The sequence below is a fragment of the Petromyzon marinus genome, chromosome 40 (assembly GCF_048934315.1).
Source record: "Petromyzon marinus isolate PM22_M1 ecotype Great Lakes invasive population chromosome 40, UKy_Petmar_22M1.pri1.0, whole genome shotgun sequence".
Lineage (NCBI taxonomy): Eukaryota > Metazoa > Chordata > Hyperoartia > Petromyzontiformes > Petromyzontidae > Petromyzon > Petromyzon marinus.
In genome coordinates, this window is record NC_133706.1 from 1,853,574 (window position 1) to 1,871,349 (window position 17,776).

Sequence of the window (17,776 nt, forward strand, 5' to 3'; positions counted from 1 at the left end):
TTACCCAGTGTTTGTGTGTGACTATACCCAGTGTATGTGTGTGTGACTTTACCCAGTGTGTGTGTGTGACTTTACCCAGTGTGTGTGTGTGACTTTACCCAGTGTGTGTGTGACTTTACCCAGTGTGTGTGTGTGACTTTACCCAGTGTGTGTGTGTGACTTTACCCAGTGTGTGTGTGTGACTTCACCCAGTGTGTGTGTGTGTGACATTACCCAGTGTGTGTGTGACTTTACGCAGTGTGTGTGTGTGTGACTTTACCCAGTGTGTGTGTGTGATTTTACCCAGTGTGTGTGTGTGACTTTACCCAGTGTGTGTGAGAGACTTTACCCAGTGTGTGTGTGTGACTTTACCCAGTGTGTGTGTGTGATTTTACCCAGTGTGTGTGTGAGATTTTACCCAGTGTGTGTGACTTTACCCAGTGTGTGTGACTTTACCCAGTGTGTGTGTGTGACTTCACCCAGTGTGTGTGTGACTTTACCCAGTGTGTGTGTGCGACTTAACCCAGTGTGGGAGTGTGTGACTTTACCCAGTGTGTGTGTGTGACTTTACTCAGTGTGTGTGTGTGTGACTTTACCCAGTGTGTCTATGTGTGACTTTACCCAGTGTGTGTGTGTGACTTTACCCAGTGTGTGTGAGAGACTTTACCCAGTGTGTGTGTGTGACTTTACCCAGTGTGTGTGTGTGTGACTTTACCCAGTGTGTGTGTGTGACTTTACCTAGTGTGTGTGTGTGACTTTACCCAGTGTGTGTGTGTGTGACTTTACCCAGTGTGCGTGAGAGACTTTACCCAGTGTGTGTGTGTGACTTTACCCAGTGTGTGTGTGTGACTTTACCCAGTGTGTGTGTGTGACTTTACCCAGTGTGTGTGTGACTTTACCCAGTGTGTGTGTGTGACTTTACCCAGTGTGTGTGTGTGATTTTACCCGTGTGTGTGACTTCACCCAGTGTGTGTGTGTGTGTGACTTTACCCAGTGTCTATGTGACTTTACCCAGTGTGTGTGTGTGACTTTACCCAGTGTGTGTGTGACTTTACCCAGTGTGTGTGACTTTACCCAGTGTGTGTGTGTGACTTTACCCAGTGTGTGTGTGTGACTTTACCCAGTGTGTGTGTGTGTGTGACTTTACCCTGTGTGTGTGTGACTTTACCCAGTGTGTGTGTGTGATTTTACCCAGTGTGTGTGTGTGTGACTTTACCCAGTGTGTGTGTGTAACTTTACCCGTGTGTGAGTGACTTCACCCAGTGTGTGTGTGTGTGACTTTACCCAGTGTGTGTGTGACTTTACCCAGTGTGTGTGTGACTTTTCCTAGTGTGTGTGTGTGTGTGTGACTTTACCCAGTGTGTGTGTGTGCGTGACTTTACCCAGTGTGTGTGTGTGACTTTACCCAGTGTGTGTGTGTGACTTTACCCAGTGTGTGTGTGACTTTACCCAGTGTGTGTGTGACTTTACCCAGTGTGTGTGTGTGACTTTACCCAGTGTGTGTGTGTGAATTTACCCAGTGTGTGTGTGTGTGACTTTACCCAGTGTGTGTGTGTGACTATACCCAGTGTATGTGTGTGTGACTTTACCCAGTGTGTGTGTGTGACTTTACCCAGTGTGTGTGTGTGACTTTACCCAGTGTGTGTGTGACTTTACCCAGTGTGTGTGTGTGACTTTACCCAGTGTGTGTGTGACTTTACCCAGTGTGTGTGTGACTTTTCCCAGTTTGTGTGTGTGTGTGACTTTACCCAGTGTGTGTGTGACTTTACCCAGTGTGTGTGTGTGTGTGACTTTACCCAGTGTGTGTGTGTGTGACTTTACCTAGTGTGTGTGTGTGACTTTACCCAGTGTGTGTGTGTGACTTTACCCAGTGTGTGTGTGTGACTTTACCCAGTGTGTGTGTGTGACTTTACCCAGTGTGTGTGACTTTACCCAGTGTGTGTGTGTGACTTTACCCAGTGAGTGTGTGTGACTTTACCCAGTGTGTGTGTGTGACTTTACCCAGTGTGTGTGTGTGACTTTACCCAGTGTGTGTGTGTGTGACTTTACCCAGTGTGTGTGTGACTTTACCCAGTGTGTGTTTGTGTGTGTGACTTTACCCAGTGTGTGTGTGTGTGTGACTTTACCCAGTGTGTGTGTGTGTGACTTTACCCAGTGTGTGTGTGTGAGACTTACCCAGTGTGTGTGTGACTTTGCCCAGTGTGTGTGTGTGTGAGACTTTACCCAGTGCGTGTGTGAGACTTTACCCAGTGTGTGTGTGTGTGACTTTACCCAGTGTGTGTGTGTGTGTGACTTTACCCAGTGTGTGTGTGTGACTTTACCCAGTGTGTGTGTGTGACTTTACCCAGTGTGTGTGTGAGACTTTACCCAGTGTGTGTGTGTGTGACTTTACCCAGTGTCTGTGTGTGTGTGACTTTACCCAGTGTGTGTGTGTGACTTTACCCAGTGTGTGTGTGTGACTTTACCCAGTGTGTGTGTGTGACTTTACCCAGTGTGTGTGTGTGACTTTACCCAGTGTGTGTGTGTGTGAGACTTTACCCAGTGTGTGTGTGAGACTTTACCCAGTGTGTGTGTGTGTGACTTTACCCAGTGTGTGTGTGTGACTTCACCCAGTGTGTGTGTGTGTGACTTTACCCAGTGTGTGTGTGTGACTTTACCCAGTGTGTGTGTGTGACTTTACCCAGTGTGTGTGTGTGACTTTACCCAGTGTGTGTGTGTGTGACTTTACCCAGTTTGTGTGTGTGTGTGACTTTACCCAGTGTGTGTGTGACTTTACCCAGTGTGTGTGTGTGTGACTTTACCCAGTGTGTGTGTGTGTGACTTCACCTAGTGTGTGTGTGTGACTTTACCCAGTGTGTGTGTGTGACTTTACCCAGTTTATGTGTGTGTGACTTTACCCAGTGTGTGTGTGACTTTACCCAGTGTGTGTGTGTGTGTGACTTTACCCAGTGTGTGTGTGTGTGTGACTTCACCTAGTGTGTGTGTGTGACTTTACCCAGTGTGTGTGTTTGTGACTTTACCCAGTATGTGTGTGTGACTTTACCCAGTGTGTGTGTGTGACTTTACCCAGTGTGTGTGTGTGACTTTAGCCAGTGTGTGTGACTTTACCCAGTGTGTGTGTGACTTTACCCAGTGTGTGTGTGTGACTTTACCCAGTGTGTGTGTGTAACTTTACCCAGTGTGTGTGTGTGACTTTACCCAGTGTGTGTGTGTGACTTTACCCAGTGTGTGTGTGACTGTACCCAGTGTGTGTGACTTTACCCAGTGTGTGTGTGTGACTTTACCCAGTGTGTGTGTGAGACTTTACCCAGTGTATGTGTGTGTGACTTTACCCTGTGTGTGTGTGACTTTACCCAGTGAGTGTTTGTGTGACTTTACCCAGTGTGTGTGTGTGTGACTTTACCCAGTGTGTGTGTGACTTTACCCAGTGTGTTTGTGTGTGAGGCTTTACCCAGTGTGTGTGTGAGACTTTACCCAGTGTGTGTGTGTGTGTGACTTTACCCAGTGTGTGTGACTTTACCCAGTGTGTGTGTGTGTGACTTTACCCAGTGTGTTTGTGAGACTTTACCCTGTGTGTGTGACTTTACCCAGTGTGTGTGTGTGTGTGACTTTACCCAGTGTGTGTGTGTGACTTTACCCAGTGTGTGTGTGTGACTTTACCCAGTGTGTGTGTGACTTTACCCAGTGTGTGTGTGACTTTACCCAGTGTGTGTGTGTGACTTTACCCAGTGTGTGTGTGTGTGACTTTACCCAGTGTGTGTGTGTGACTATACCCAGTGTATGTGTGTGTGACTTTACCCAGTGTGTGTGTGTGACTTTACCCAGTGTGTGTGTGTGACTTTACCCAGTGTGTGTGTGACTTTACCCAGTGTGTGTGTGTGACTTTACCCAGTGTGTGTGTGACTTTACCCAGTGTGTGTGTGACTTTTCCCAGTTTGTGTGTGTGTGTGACTTTACCCAGTGTGTGTGTGACTTTACCCAGTGTGTGTGTGTGTGTGACTTTACCCAGTGTGTGTGACTTTACCTAGTGTGTGTGTGTGACTTTACCCAGTGTGTGTGTGTGACTTTACCCAGTGTGTGTGTGTGACTTTACCCAGTGTGTGTGTGTGACTTTACCCAGTGTGTGTGACTTTACCCAGTGTGTGTGTGTGACTTTACCCAGTGAGTGTGTGTGACTTTACCCAGTGTGTGTGTGTGACTTTACCCAGTGTGTGTGTGTGACTTTACCCAGTGTGTGTGTGTGTGACTTTACCCAGTGTGTGTGTGACTTTACCCAGTGTGTGTGTGTGTGTGACTTTACCCAGTGTGTGTGTGTCTGTGACTTTACCCAGTGTGTGTGTGTGTGACTTTACCCAGTGTGTGTGTGTGTGAGACTTACCCAGTGTGTGTGTGACTTTGCCCAGTGTGTGTGTGTGTGTGAGACTTTACCCAGTGCGTGTGTGAGACTTTACCCAGTGTGTGTGTGTGTGACTTTACCCAGTGTGTGTGTGTGTGTGACTTTACCCAGTGTGTGTGTGTGACTTTACCCAGTGTGTGTGTGTGACTTTACCCAGTGTGTGTGTGAGACTTTACCCAGTGTGTGTGTGTGTGACTTTACCCAGTGTCTGTGTGTGTGTGACTTTACCCAGTGTGTGTGTGTGACTTTACCCAGTGTGTGTGTGTGTGTGACTTTACCCAGTGTGTGTGCGTGACTTTACCCAGTGTGTGTGTGTGACTTTACCCAGTGTGTGTGTGTGTGAGACTTTACCCAGTGTGTGTGTGAGACTTTACCCAGTGTGTGTGTGTGTGACTTTACCCAGTGTGTGTGTGTGACTTCACCCAGTGTGTGTGTGTGTGACTTTACCCAGTGTGTGTGTGTGACTTTACCCAGTGTGTGTGTGTGACTTTACCCAGTGTGTGTGTGTGACTTTACCCAGTGTGTGTGTGTGTGACTTTACCCAGTTTGTGTGTGTGTGTGACTTTACCCAGTGTGTGTGTGACTTTACCCAGTGTGTGTGTGTGTGACTTTACCCAGTGTGTGTGTGTGTGACTTCACCTAGTGTGTGTGTGTGACTTTACCCAGTGTGTGTGTGTGACTTTACCCAGTTTGTGTGTGTGTGTGACTTTACCCAGTGTGTGTGTGACTTTACCCAGTGTGTGTGTGTGTGACTTTACCCAGTGTGTGTGTGTGTGTGACTTCACCTAGTGTGTGTGTGTGACTTTACCCAGTGTGTGTGTTTGTGACTTTACCCAGTATGTGTGTGTGACTTTACCCAGTGTGTGTGTGTGACTTTACCCAGTGTGTGTGTGTGACTTTAGCCAGTGTGTGTGACTTTACCCAGTGTGTGTGTGACTTTACCCAGTGTGTGTGTGTGACTTTACCCAGTGTGTGTGTGTAACTTTACCCAGTGTGTGTGTGTGACTTTACCCAGTGTGTGTGTGTGACTTTACCCAGTGTGTATGTGACTGTACCCAGTGTGTGTGACTTTACCCAGTGTGTGTGTGTGACTTTACCCAGTGTGTGTGTGAGACTTTACCCAGTGTATGTGTGTGTGACTTTACCCTGTGTGTGTGTGTGACTTTACCCAGTGAGTGTTTGTGTGACTTTACCCAGTGTGTGTGTGTGTGACTTTACCCAGTGTGTGTGTGACTTTACCCAGTGTGTTTGTGTGTGAGGCTTTACCCAGTGTGTGTGTGAGACTTTACCCAGTGTGTGTGTGTGTGTGACTTTACCCAGTGTGTGTGACTTTACCCAGTGTGTGTGTGTGTGACTTTACCCAGTGTGTTTGTGAGACTTTACCCTGTGTGTGTGTGTGACTTTACCCAGTGTGTGTGTGTGTGTGACTTTACCCAGTGTGTGTGTGTGTGACTTTACCCAGTGTGTGTGTGTGTGACTTTACCCAATGTGTGTGTGTGACTTTACCCAGTGTGTGTGTGTGACTTTACCCAGTGTGTGTGTGAGACTTTACCCAGTGTCTGTGTGACTTTACCCAGTGTGTGTGTGTGACTTTACCCAGTGTGTGTGTGTGACTTTACCCAGTGTGTGTGTGTGTGTGACTTTACCCAGTGTGTGTGTGTGACTTTACCCAGTGTGTGTGTGTGTGAGACTTTACCCAGTGTGTGTGTGAGACTTTACCCAGTGTGTGTGTGTGTGTGTGACTTTACCCAGTGTGTGTGTGTGACTTCACCCAGTGTGTGTGTGTGTGACTTTACCCAGTGTGTGTGTGTGACTTTACCCAGTGTGTGTGTGTGACTTTACCCAGTGTGTGTGTGACTTTACCCAGTGTGTGTGTGTGACTTTACCCAGTTTGTGTGTGTGTGCCTTTACCCAGTGTGTGTGTGACTTTACCCAGTGTGTGTGTGTGTGACTTTACCCAGTGTGTGTGTGTGTGTGACTTTACCCAGTGTGTGTGTGTGACTTTACCCAGTGTGTGTATTTGTGACTTTACCCAGTATGTGTGTGTGTGACTTTACCCAGTGTGTGTGTGTGACTTTACCCAGTGTGTGTGTGTGTGACTTTAGCCAGTGTGTGTGACTTTACCCAGTGTGTGTGTGTGACTTTACCCAGTGTGTGTGTGTGACTTTACCCAGTGTGTGTGTGTGACTTTACCCAGTGTGTGTGTGTGACTTTACCCAGTGTGTGTGTGACTGTACCCACTGTGTGTGACTTTACCCAGTGTGTGTGTGACTTTACCCAGTGTGTGTGTGTGACTTTACCCAGTGTGTGTGTGTGAGACTTTACCCAGTGTGTGTGTGAGACTTTACCCAGTGTGTGTGTGTGTGTGACTTTACCCAGTGTGTGTGTGACTTTACCAAGTGTGTGTGTGTGTGACTTTACCCAGTGTGTGTGTGAGACTTTACCCTGTGTGTGTGTGACTTTACCCAGTGTGTGTGTGTGTGACTTTACCCAGTGTGTGTGTGTGTGACTTTACCCAGTGTGTGTGTGTGTGTGTGACTTTACCCAGTGTGTGTGTGTGTGACTTTACCCAGTGTGTGTGTGAGACTTTACCCAGTGTGTGTGTGACTTTACCCAGTGTGTGTGTGTGTGACTTTACCCATTGTGTGTGTGTGTGACTTTACCCAGTGTGTGTGTGTGACTTTACCCAGTGTGTGTGTGTGTGACTTTACCCAGTGTGTGTGTGAGACTTTACCCAGTGTGTGTGTGTGACTTTACCCAGTGTGTGTGTGAGACTTTACCCAGTGTGTGTGTGTGACTTTACCCAGTGTCTGTGTGTGTGTGACTTTACCCAGTGTGTGTGTGTGACTTTACCCAGTGTGTGTGTGTGACTTTACCCAGTGTGTGTGTGTGTGTGACTTTACCCAGTGTGTGTGTGTGACTTTACCCAGTGTGTGTGTGTGTGAGACTTTACCCAGTGTGTGTGTGAGACTTTACCCAGTGTGTGTGTGTGTGACTTTACCCAGTGTGTGTGTGTGACTTCACCCAGTGTGTGTGTGTGTGACTTTACCCAGTGTGTGTGTGTGACTTTACCCAGTGTGTGTGTGTGACTTTACCCAGTGTGTGTGTGACTTTACCCAGTGTGTGTGTGTGACTTTACCCAGTTTGTGTGTGTGTGTGCCTTTACCCAGTGTGTGTGTGACTTTACCCAGTGTGTGTGTGTGTGTGTGACTTTACCCAGTGTGTGTGTGTGTGACTTTACCCAGTGTGTGTGTTTGACTTTACCCAGTGTGTGTGTTTGTGACTTTACCCAGTATGTGTGTGTGTGACTTTACCCAGTGTGTGTGTGTGACTTTACCCAGTGTGTGTGTGTGTGACTTTAGCCAGTGTGTGTGACTTTACCCAGTGTGTGTGTGTGACTTTACCCAGTGTGTGTGTGTGTGACTTTACCCAGTGTGTGTGTGTGACTTTACCCAGTGTGTGTGTGTGACTTTACCCAGTGTGTGTGTGACTGTACCCACTGTGTGTGACTTTACCCAGTGTGTGTGTGTGTGTGACTTTACCCAGTGTGTGTGTGAGACTTTACCCAGTGTGTGTGTGTGTGCCTTTACCCAGTGTGTGTGTGACTTTACCCAGTGTGTGTGTGTGACTTTACCCAGTGTGTGTGTGTGAGACTTTACCCAGTGTGTGTGTGAGACTTTACCCAGTGTGTGTGTGTGTGTGACTTTACCCAGTGTGTGTGTGACTTTACCCAGTGTGTGTGTGTGTGACTTTACCCAGTGTGTGTGTGAGACTTTACCCTGTGTGTGTGTGACTTTACCCAGTGTGTGTGTGTGTGACTTTACCCAGTGTGTGTGTGTGTGACTTTACCCAGTGTGTGTGTGTGACTTTACCCAGTGTGTGTGTGTGTGACTTTACCCAGTGTGTGTGTGAGACTTTACCCAGTGTGTGTGTGTGACTTTACCCAGTGTGTGTGTGTGTGACTTTACCCATTGTGTGTGTGTGTGACTTTACCCAGTGTGTGTGTGTGACTTTACCCAGTGTGTGTGTGTGTGACTTTACCCAGTGTGTGTGTGAGACTTTACCCAGTGTGTGTGTGTGTGACTTTACCCAGTGTCTGTGTGTGTGTGACTTTACCCAGTGTGTGTGTGTGTGACTTTACCCAGTGTGTGTGTGTGACTTTACCCAGTGTGTGTGTGTGACTTTACCCAGTGTGTGTGTGTGTGAGACTTTACCCAGTGTGTGTGTGAGACTTTACCCAGTGTGTGTGTGTGTGACTTTACCCAGTGTGTGTGTGACTTTACCCAGTGTGTGTGTGTGAGACTTTACCCAGTGTGTGTGTTTGACTTTACCCAGTGTGTGTGTGTGACTTTACCCAGTGTGTGTGTGTGACTTTACCCAGTGTGTGTGTGACTTTACTCAGTGTGTGTGTGTGACTTTACCCAGTGTGTGTGTGTGTGACTTTGCTGAGTATACTCGTGTCACCCGATCCACAATGAACCCGGCGACCCGAGATCAGCCAAGGCCAGTGACGATTATCTAAATCGAGTCTGGGCGTCCCCTTGGTAGACTCGGCCTCAAATGAGTGCCTGGTGCAGTGTGTAAACATTGCCACTGGGGAGACAAAGGCGGTCTGGCGTTGTTCTGGCCACCCACCCCCTCTTAGGCCGTGCCGACCTTCATAGGTGCTCGCTAACAGCACTTACCCCAAAAGTTAATTTTCGGCTATATGGGGGATCATTGTCTCGTACAACTGAAGGAGTGTTTGGTGGGAAATTTCACAGGATTGCATTCAGAACAATTACAGTATTTGGCTGCTAGAAATTTCCACACGATAAGCCACTTAATTGGACTATCATTTGTGGCCAGGTCACCATGAAATTGCACGGGATTTTTTTTTGTTTCGTTTTTTTATCCAGGAAAGCCTCATCGAGCCCTAAGGCTGATTTTCAGGAGGTTCCTGCATTGGCATTTGACCAATGCCATGCCAGCGTCTTTTTGCAGGGGGGAGGAAACCAGAGCACCCGTAGAGAAAACCCAAAGCACGCTCGGGAATGCAAAATCAAAGCTCCTTAAATTTGGGACTCGAGAAGAAATTTGCTGTCCTTGCCATCTCGTGGCCACCTCACAGCGCAACGAAATTAGGGAGCTTCGCAAATCTGCGCGATCCATCAAAGCCCTTGCCTCCCAAGCATCGCATTGCGGGCGTGTGCCACCACGCCCATCGGCTGGCCTCTGCCAGGTTGCGACCGCCTCGCCCGCCCGCCCGCTCGCTCGCTCGCCCGCATGCATCACCACGTAACAGGCGGCCTCCGTGTGTGTGGACCCAGCTCCCTTGAGTGCCGCCCCGAGCACAATCCGGGGCCTTGTGAACTTGCGCGCACGCAAGTCCGAGGGGCCATCGAACGCGGATCTCGCCGCAAGCTCGATTAGGCGCGACCTGGGGACGATGACTAGTTAAGAGGAGGACAGAGCCGGGTTGTACACGGGTGAGACGCAGCAAGGGGGTTTGAATGGGAGCTCAGAAGCCTTTTTTAAAATTCTCGCTTGGCATCCTCCCGCCTTTGTTGAGCAATTCCGGCAGATGCCCAACAGAAAAACGACCGGCGTCTTGCCATCGAAAGGCACGGACAGTCGGCGCTGATTTTGACCCCCGATGGCATTCGACCCAAGATTTGGCTCCGTGCGGCGCATCCTGGAAAGTTTGAAAGGTTCTCTCTCCGAAAACATTGCACGGGCTTGAATTAAAAACCGGGCGACATTGAGCTGGGTGTTGTCGGCAGATGTCGCCGCAGTGGCAAGATGTTAACTCCCTCGCCTGGTATGCAGGAGGCCGTGGATTCGATCCCGACCATGACGCCTGTTGTATAGAGTTCTTCTTCAGAAGCGACCCGGCCACAAATGATAGCAGCCAAATGAACTGAACTCATTGTTGATTCTAAGACCAATCAGGCTGTACAGCACCCGCTCCTCTCCTCCTATGCATCTATGCCTCTATGCTATGAATCTTTATCTGCAGTGCATTTTTCAACTCCGCTAGGACAACCGATGGCTTCAGTTGAACAGGCAAATGAATACAGCCAGGAGGCGTGACCTTGGAAACAACAAACTTGGAATTTTTCGTGGTACCCCCAGTCTACGTAGTTTTATGTATATATATAAATACAAAGACCCTCCTTATAGCCTTAACAGACTGTTGGGGCAAATGCTGTTAGTGAGCGCCTATGAAGGTCGGCACGGCACTCAAGGGGGAGGATGGCCAACACCACGCCCGGCCGTCTTTGTCTCCTCAGTGGTGATGACTTTACACACCGCACCAGGTACTCATTTGAGGCTGAGTCCACCTAGGGGAGGCCCAGGACCGGTTCAGATAATCGTCACTGGTGTTGGCATTGATCGGGAATCGAACTCGGGTCGCCGGGTTCGTAGCGCAGCGCGCTAACTGCTACACCACCGCTCCCCATGTGTGTATATACATAGTATGTTCTCCTATATCGCCGCATGTTTTCGGAACACAAAGTGGTCTGTAACGCGATTGAGTGAACAGAACTACGTCGCGCGAGTAGGAATAAGCGGTCGTGCGGCTGCCTCGGTGTAGCTACACACAATGCGGGATGCTGCTGGATGTTTCTAGACACTACCAACGATCCGCAGTCTTTGTCCGGCCTGCGTACGCATCTCAAGTGTTGCCGCGGATTATGCTTTACCCCCTGTGTTATATATTATGATGCCATTTTACATAACACGGTGTTCTTCAGCAACTACCGCATTCTAGGAGAAAGGACTGCACACACACATATATGTGAGCGTGTGTGTATACATATACACTGTGCACACGGATATACGTGAATGTATTTAAACACAGATTGCTGAGCACAGGCTCAAAATGTCCAGCGGCCAGCAACAAAGAGCACCATCAAAGTTGTAAAAGACGAAAAGGTTCGCACCATTCTTGAATTGAGTGAGGCCATCGTAATAGCTTGGGACCAGATAATTCTGGAGGCACTCAAGGAAAGTTTGAGTGGTCTGTGGTGTCACGCGTCTAAATTAAAAATGTACTTCTTTAGAACTGCTTCTTTCTGTTTAGTTTATTGTCCTTCCCCCGCACCTCCGATTACCACGGTTGGATAGGTACGGTGTGAAGGAAATTCAACATACATAGATGTGTGAAGACGCGTGAAATTTGTTCGTATTGCAATGGTGCGTTTTCCACTAAACACTCCTTCAAATGGAATTGGCCTAACAACCCTATGTGGGATACAGCTGAAAGAGTCTTGAGACTTGGTGAGGATTTCCTGAATAAACAAGATCATATGCTTTAGACGTAGGCTTCCACGATGATAATTACAATCCATAATGTGTTTCTGTTGAGCATCATGTAGACATAATGCCAAATATTTAAACTATAACCCTCCACCATCCGACAGAGCCAATCAAATCAAGTTGTCACGTCATGGCCAAACATGCCAACCGATTTGGCTATTCAGCAAAACCGGAGGAATGTTGAAAATCACGCTTACTTTGTCAATTTTGTACAGAACAAACTTAATTTTGAATCAGATTATGAAGTTTGTATTATTGTTGTTGGCATCGGCAAGTCGTCTCAGTCAGTCAACCCATAGCACCTGGGTCCATCCTGTAAATCTCCTGCCAGCGGACGTTCGACACTTCACGTGGCCTTAAAGTGCACTTAGCCTGGCACAGGCTTCGTGGTGACATCGCCGCTACTTCATGGCGAATGGCGGTTGTTTGTTGTTGTTGTTGTTGTTATTGAGGAGCGTGTTTGTGCGTGCCCTCCTACGCACCCGGTCTTGTGGTGGTCGAGCAGCGAGGGCGCCAGTGAGCGCACGTACGCGCACGTGCACACGAGCAGCAGGAGGACCGTGAGCAGCGACTGGAAGTTGAAGACCGCCGACTGCGTGGTACAATTGGCACAAAGTCACCGTGACGACGGTCGGCGTCCACGGGCAAAGCCACCTGTGCCAGGCGTGGTCCACCCTGAGACCACGTGCCAGGGACCAAGGTCCCCCGCCCCACCCGCCCTGTATGGACTTTTAATTAAACTATTAGCTTGTTCGCCCGTCCAAGGACGGGCGTATATTGCAGTAAATCTGAAATATTCAATAGAAAAATTGTTCAGCTCATGATTATTAATGAGGCGGGTGCACTATGTGGAGTGACGTCACGCGTAGGATACACACAGCCTTTTTTGGCTCGTTATATTAGTTGCTGCGTTGATTTCTTTATTAACTTTACTTTCTACAAAGAAAGGTCAAAATTTAAACGAATTTGCGTAAACAAATTTTCGTTTCCGCTCCACCTTCATGCGGAGTGACGTCACCTGTTCATTATTAATGAGGGGGGTTGCTCCATGTGGAGTGACGTCACGCGCGGGACAGACATTCTTGGCTCATAATATTAGGAATTAAACTTTTTTTTATTTTACCAGTTAAAGCCCACTGAGCTATGTAGTTCTTTTTCAGAAGCGACCTGGCTATCACAAATGATAGCTCAATGAAATAGGCTTATCATGTGGAAATGTATAGCAGTCAAACACTCTCCACACGTGTTGATTTTAAATGTGAAGGGAAAAAACCGGAGGACCCAGAGAAAAATCCACGCAACCACGAAGATCGAACCCACGAGCTCCTGCATACCAGGCGAGGCATCACAGAGCCCCACTTTAACAGACTGTTTGGGGAAACGCTGTTCGCGAGCACCTACGAAGGCCGTCACGGCAGGGGGTGGCGGTTGGCCAGCACCACGCCCGGCCGCCTTCAGTGCCGATGGTGACATCAAATACTGATTTAATACAGAGTCGATCTCGAGAAGGACCAAAAGCGGTCCAGATATTTATCACCGGGAAATGAACTCGTGGAGCTCGGCTTTTGGAGCGCGGTGCACTCACCACTACAATAGCGCTCCCGCTTGCTCAACAGAGCTCACGGGACCTGGTGGAGTGACGGAGGCTCGCCGAGTAACGGTGACGTGCAACGTGACAAGGCGTCAGCACCTCCGATCAGCACGGTTGGCTACGTGCGGTGCGAAAGAAGTTCAACGTACATATCTGCATGCAAGTTGTTGGGAACATTACGAAGGCTCACCGACATCTCAAGGGACAGACCACCCAGGTGTTATTGCTGGAGTGAATGTTCGTTGCACATTAACGGACAGACCGAAGTGTTGAAGATGAAATGCCGGAGGTTCATTAACAGGTCAATGGACAGATCCATATTTTAATGGAAGTGGTTGAGCCTCACCGATAGGGGGTCATGGGACAGACGCCTGCGTTATTTGGTGGAGTTGTGAAGTCCCAATGACAGGTGGTCATGGGCTGGATCTAGATGATGATGCGGATCAACAGGCTGCAAGTGGCCTGGTATTTTTAAGTCGGGAGTTAAAAAAGACTCGGTGACTCCAAAACACCACAAAAAAAACATACCAAGAAAAAAAACCATCCAAGTTTCAACACTCAATTAGGAGCGCTCTCTTGCCCCAACACACACACACACGACTCCACACACACACACAAAAAGCCCTGGGTAACGCGATCCACGTTGCCTGGTGGCGCAAGAGCGCTTGGTGGCGGTGGTGGTGTGTTGGGAGCGGGGCTCCAAATTAGGCACCTCCCCCCAATCCCCCCCCCTACCCCTCACTCCCCACCCCACAGAAGCCTCAAGCCCCATGCGCGAACAGCGGCCGACCACTCAGCAGCACCGCCTCAGCCACGCCGCGATTACGCATTCGTCTACACCCGTGTTCCAGCCGGCACAGGGCAGGCGTAATAATAACCGCGCGATCCTGCCAGTCTCCCCTCTATCTCTACCTCGCCACTTCCATTCGTGGCACAGAAGCTCCCGTGCGAAGGTGACAAGGGGAGCTCGCGAGGCGATGCGCGCACACACTGACACGCAAGCGACAGCACCAGCAGCGGGGAATAAATGCCCCTTGACTGCGGTGACGGTGCTGCGCTGTGGCTCACCATGGCTGTCTGCGGGGTGCTGTGCGCGTGCCCGGCCAGCAGCGTTGGGAGCCGGGTATGGGAGGAGCCTGGATTTTCCGTGGCGGTCGATGTACATGCGTGCGTGCGCGCGCGCGTCATGCAAGGCGTTTATATTTAGTATACAGACACATGTCATGTAACGTGTATTCCAACATCAAAACTGTTACTTGTATATGAACACGAGCTGCCTGCTCAGAAATTAGATGAATAATAATATTAAATAATGTATTTATAGACGAGAGAACATTGGTTGAGTCTCAGAAGTGTTATTTTAATAGAGGTCACTACATTAGGATATTTGGCTAATTATTTCGTTGGTATGGCATGTGGGAAGAAACCATAATACCCAAAGAGAGCCCACGTACACGTACGAACCCACTTTCTGTACTGCCATCTCCTGGCCACCTCACAGCCCTGTGCCTCTGGGATTTTCACAAATCTCCGCGATCCTCTGACCCTTGCCTCCAAAGCACTGAACACGACAGGGGCTCACAGTCCTTGTATTCTTACATGTGTAAATATGTACAGGAGGTCAATGCCAACGCCTGCTGGCCACGACAAGAGGGCTTCAGGAGAGTTCGTGTAGTTTTGATGATCCTCCTCCATTGAAGGATTGCAGACTCGAGAAGGTTGACTACGTGATCTAGAGTTTGGGTTTCTTGGCCACAAGCGCATTACTGTGGTTCGTCTTTGATTTTGCACTGACGAAGAAGATGTTCTGTCGCGGTTGATGGTTAGTTACATCAGTGTCTTCAAGACTATTAAAGCCAGGAGGCGCTGTATGGGTCCTAAACGAGATGAATATTCTCAACGTCCCCATTGTTGGCCAGCCTTCTTCCAGATCTGGGTTGAGATTCTAGGATGGTGACAGCAGCGCGATCCCAGGAGGAGGATCGGGACTTGAGTCAGCGGCGAGGGTACATCGTTGAGGTCTCGGTTGATGATTGGCAGGAAAACGTGTAAACTCCCGAGCAGTTTGCACGTCTCTATGTATGCTGAACTTCTTTCGATCCATACGCAGACAACTGTGCTAATCAGAGGCGCGGGGGAAGGACAACAAACTAAACACAAAAAGCAGTTCCAAAAAGCAGTCTGTGTGGATATTTGGTGGAAAATGTTCGCCAGAATATGGAGCCAGGGGATTGGTGGCGTTTTCAGTGTTCTGGTTATTGATGCACACAAATTGAGTGAGTACATGTAAATAAATAAAGACATGAATCTGTATGTCTCTAAAACCTATAGGGTACTTGCCGACAGGCTAGAAAGCTGAAATTTGGTACATAGGTCGCTTTTAGGACAGAACCCACAGGAAACATCTGAAAATCCGAGATTTTTTACATTTTAAGTCCCCCAAAACTGGATTTTAAGTGCCCCGTAAACATGTTTGTCTGATCGTCGATAAAAAATCATATCATGTTAATTATTATCGTTATTCAATTACCTTTTCCTGGTGAAGACAAGCTTCAATGAACTAGTTTTAATATAAAATCCAATGTGGCAAGGACCCTCCCAAAGAGAGTCCTTAGACTCAGTTATGGCTTTCTGGGACAAATAAGTAATCATTATATTCTTGGTTCTTTCGGTAAATTTGAAATGTTCTTGCTGTGGTTTTCACACCTGATGATGATTGCGTGTATTGCAGTCGAAACGTCGTGAGAATTGTATTGTTTTATATATTTTTTATTTTATTGTTTCCCTTCTACGTGACTTTACCGAAAGAACCAAGAATATGAATCCCTGCAGTCACGAAAGCTTTAAATCAAAATCACTATATTAAATATCAGAGCTTACATAATTTAGGTGTCCATACACTCCATTTTAATTAAGCAAATTTTATGATTTCATCTAATTTATGAGAACTTTCGTGTGTATTTTTTGACCATACTCATATTAACCATTTTTTCACGAGGAATTGGCAATTTGCATTATCATTTTTTTACGCCTTAACAGCTTGGGGCTTGTTTTTCCTTAAATTAGCCGTTAATGCTCGTTATGCATGTATTTTCTTAGCTACGCTGTATGAATACACTGAACTTCATTTAACTGGGCGAAGCCCATCAGGCTACCTGATGTTGTGCAAGTGGCACTCTAGCAATAACACCCCATGCACACGCGGGTTACAGGTTCTCCCCGAATTCAGAACCAAATTCCACTGGATCCCGGCATCGCCCGCAGCCGTGTCTCACTGCGAATGAACCCAGTCCAGTGAGAATTGCTCCAGTGCCAGGTTGTACTCAAGAAGTCCACTGTGGTTTAACAAGAGAGGGCCTTTTATGTAATGGAATTTTGCGAGTGCAGCTGACGTCGTTGCGTTATTCCTTGGCCAATTACTTGTTCTGGGGGGGCAAAAATTGCACATAGAGCTCTTCACTGAACAAGTATATATTAGCAAACGTTACATAATTATAATCAAAGCTTCTATGTAGGGCTGTGTGCAGCCACTGGCATGTTGCGCTCCGTTTGGAGTGCTGTCCCGCAAACTCTGAGAAAGGTGCTGGCCAATGACTAAATAAAACTATAATGCACTGGCAGTGGTCACCATCGTCAGGCATGGTCTATCAACGGCTGGATGAGGGTTTCCACAAGCCGTCGCCTTTCGTCGTATTCTTGCAACGCAATGATTCATTGGCTTCCTCGAGCCGATTTCATTCTCCGTGGGCACTCTCTGGCGTTTCCTCGCCGCCATCCCTTCCAGCTACATGTCCTGAGCAAGTCCATCTTTACTTTTCTTAACAATCAATGTGATGTCTCTAACTTGACATGCATGCATATCTCCATGCACCTTTCAGTTTATGTTCCATTGTCAATGTCCATGTTTCTGTTCCACATGTCACAGCAGGTAATATTAGTTACGAATTCACGCTGCCTTACACTTTAATTTGCTATAGTTTTGGGCAATGGTCTTTCTCGGAAAGCTTTGGTATGGGATAGGAAAAAAGGTGGTCTGATGCGGTACAGGAGGATGTGGAGCTGAGTGGACTTGCCGAAGACTGGTGTGAGCGGTCAAGATCGGTCTCTGTGGAAGAGGCTCGTGAAGGACGCTGCTACTGGACAGTTGGAGGCAGTCGCCCTCCAGCAACAACGGAGGGCAGAGGAGCGACGCTCACAACGAGAGCACCGGGCGGATAAGATGGAGCGGGTTGGCACAGTCGGGGGCAAAGCTGGTGCATCTGTCAGTCATCTCAGTGAGCCGACTCATAGCACCTGGGTGTGTCCCTTGACCTCCTGTCAGCGAGCCTTCGACACTTCACGTGACTTCAACGTGCACCCGGGCCTGGCAAAGGCGCCGTGGCGACGTCACCGCCACTTAGTGGCGAATGACGGCTCTTGTTGTTGTTGTTGGATAGGTGAGAGTGCGTTCATACATATAGACAGAGAGAGCTCAAGAACGGTCCTAACGTAGCTCGGTGACCCGTGCC

The 17,776-nt window shown here is 48.3% G+C and overlaps 1 protein-coding gene across 1 annotated transcript in view; it reads right to left on the bottom strand.

The window, feature by feature from the left end:
- Positions 1-14,800, bottom strand: part of LOC142930507 (protein kish-A-like) — a 67,137-nt gene extending 52,337 nt beyond the window's left edge. The window contains exons 1-2 of the mRNA XM_076073010.1: positions 14,337-14,800; positions 12,160-12,269 (exon numbers count right to left, since the gene is read on the bottom strand). Coding sequence (XP_075929125.1) covers positions 12,160-12,269; positions 14,337-14,456 — 230 coding nt within the window. The 5' untranslated portion in view covers positions 14,457-14,800. The remainder of the gene's footprint in view (positions 1-12,159; positions 12,270-14,336) is intronic.
- Positions 14,801-17,776: the final 2,976 nt, after the last annotated feature.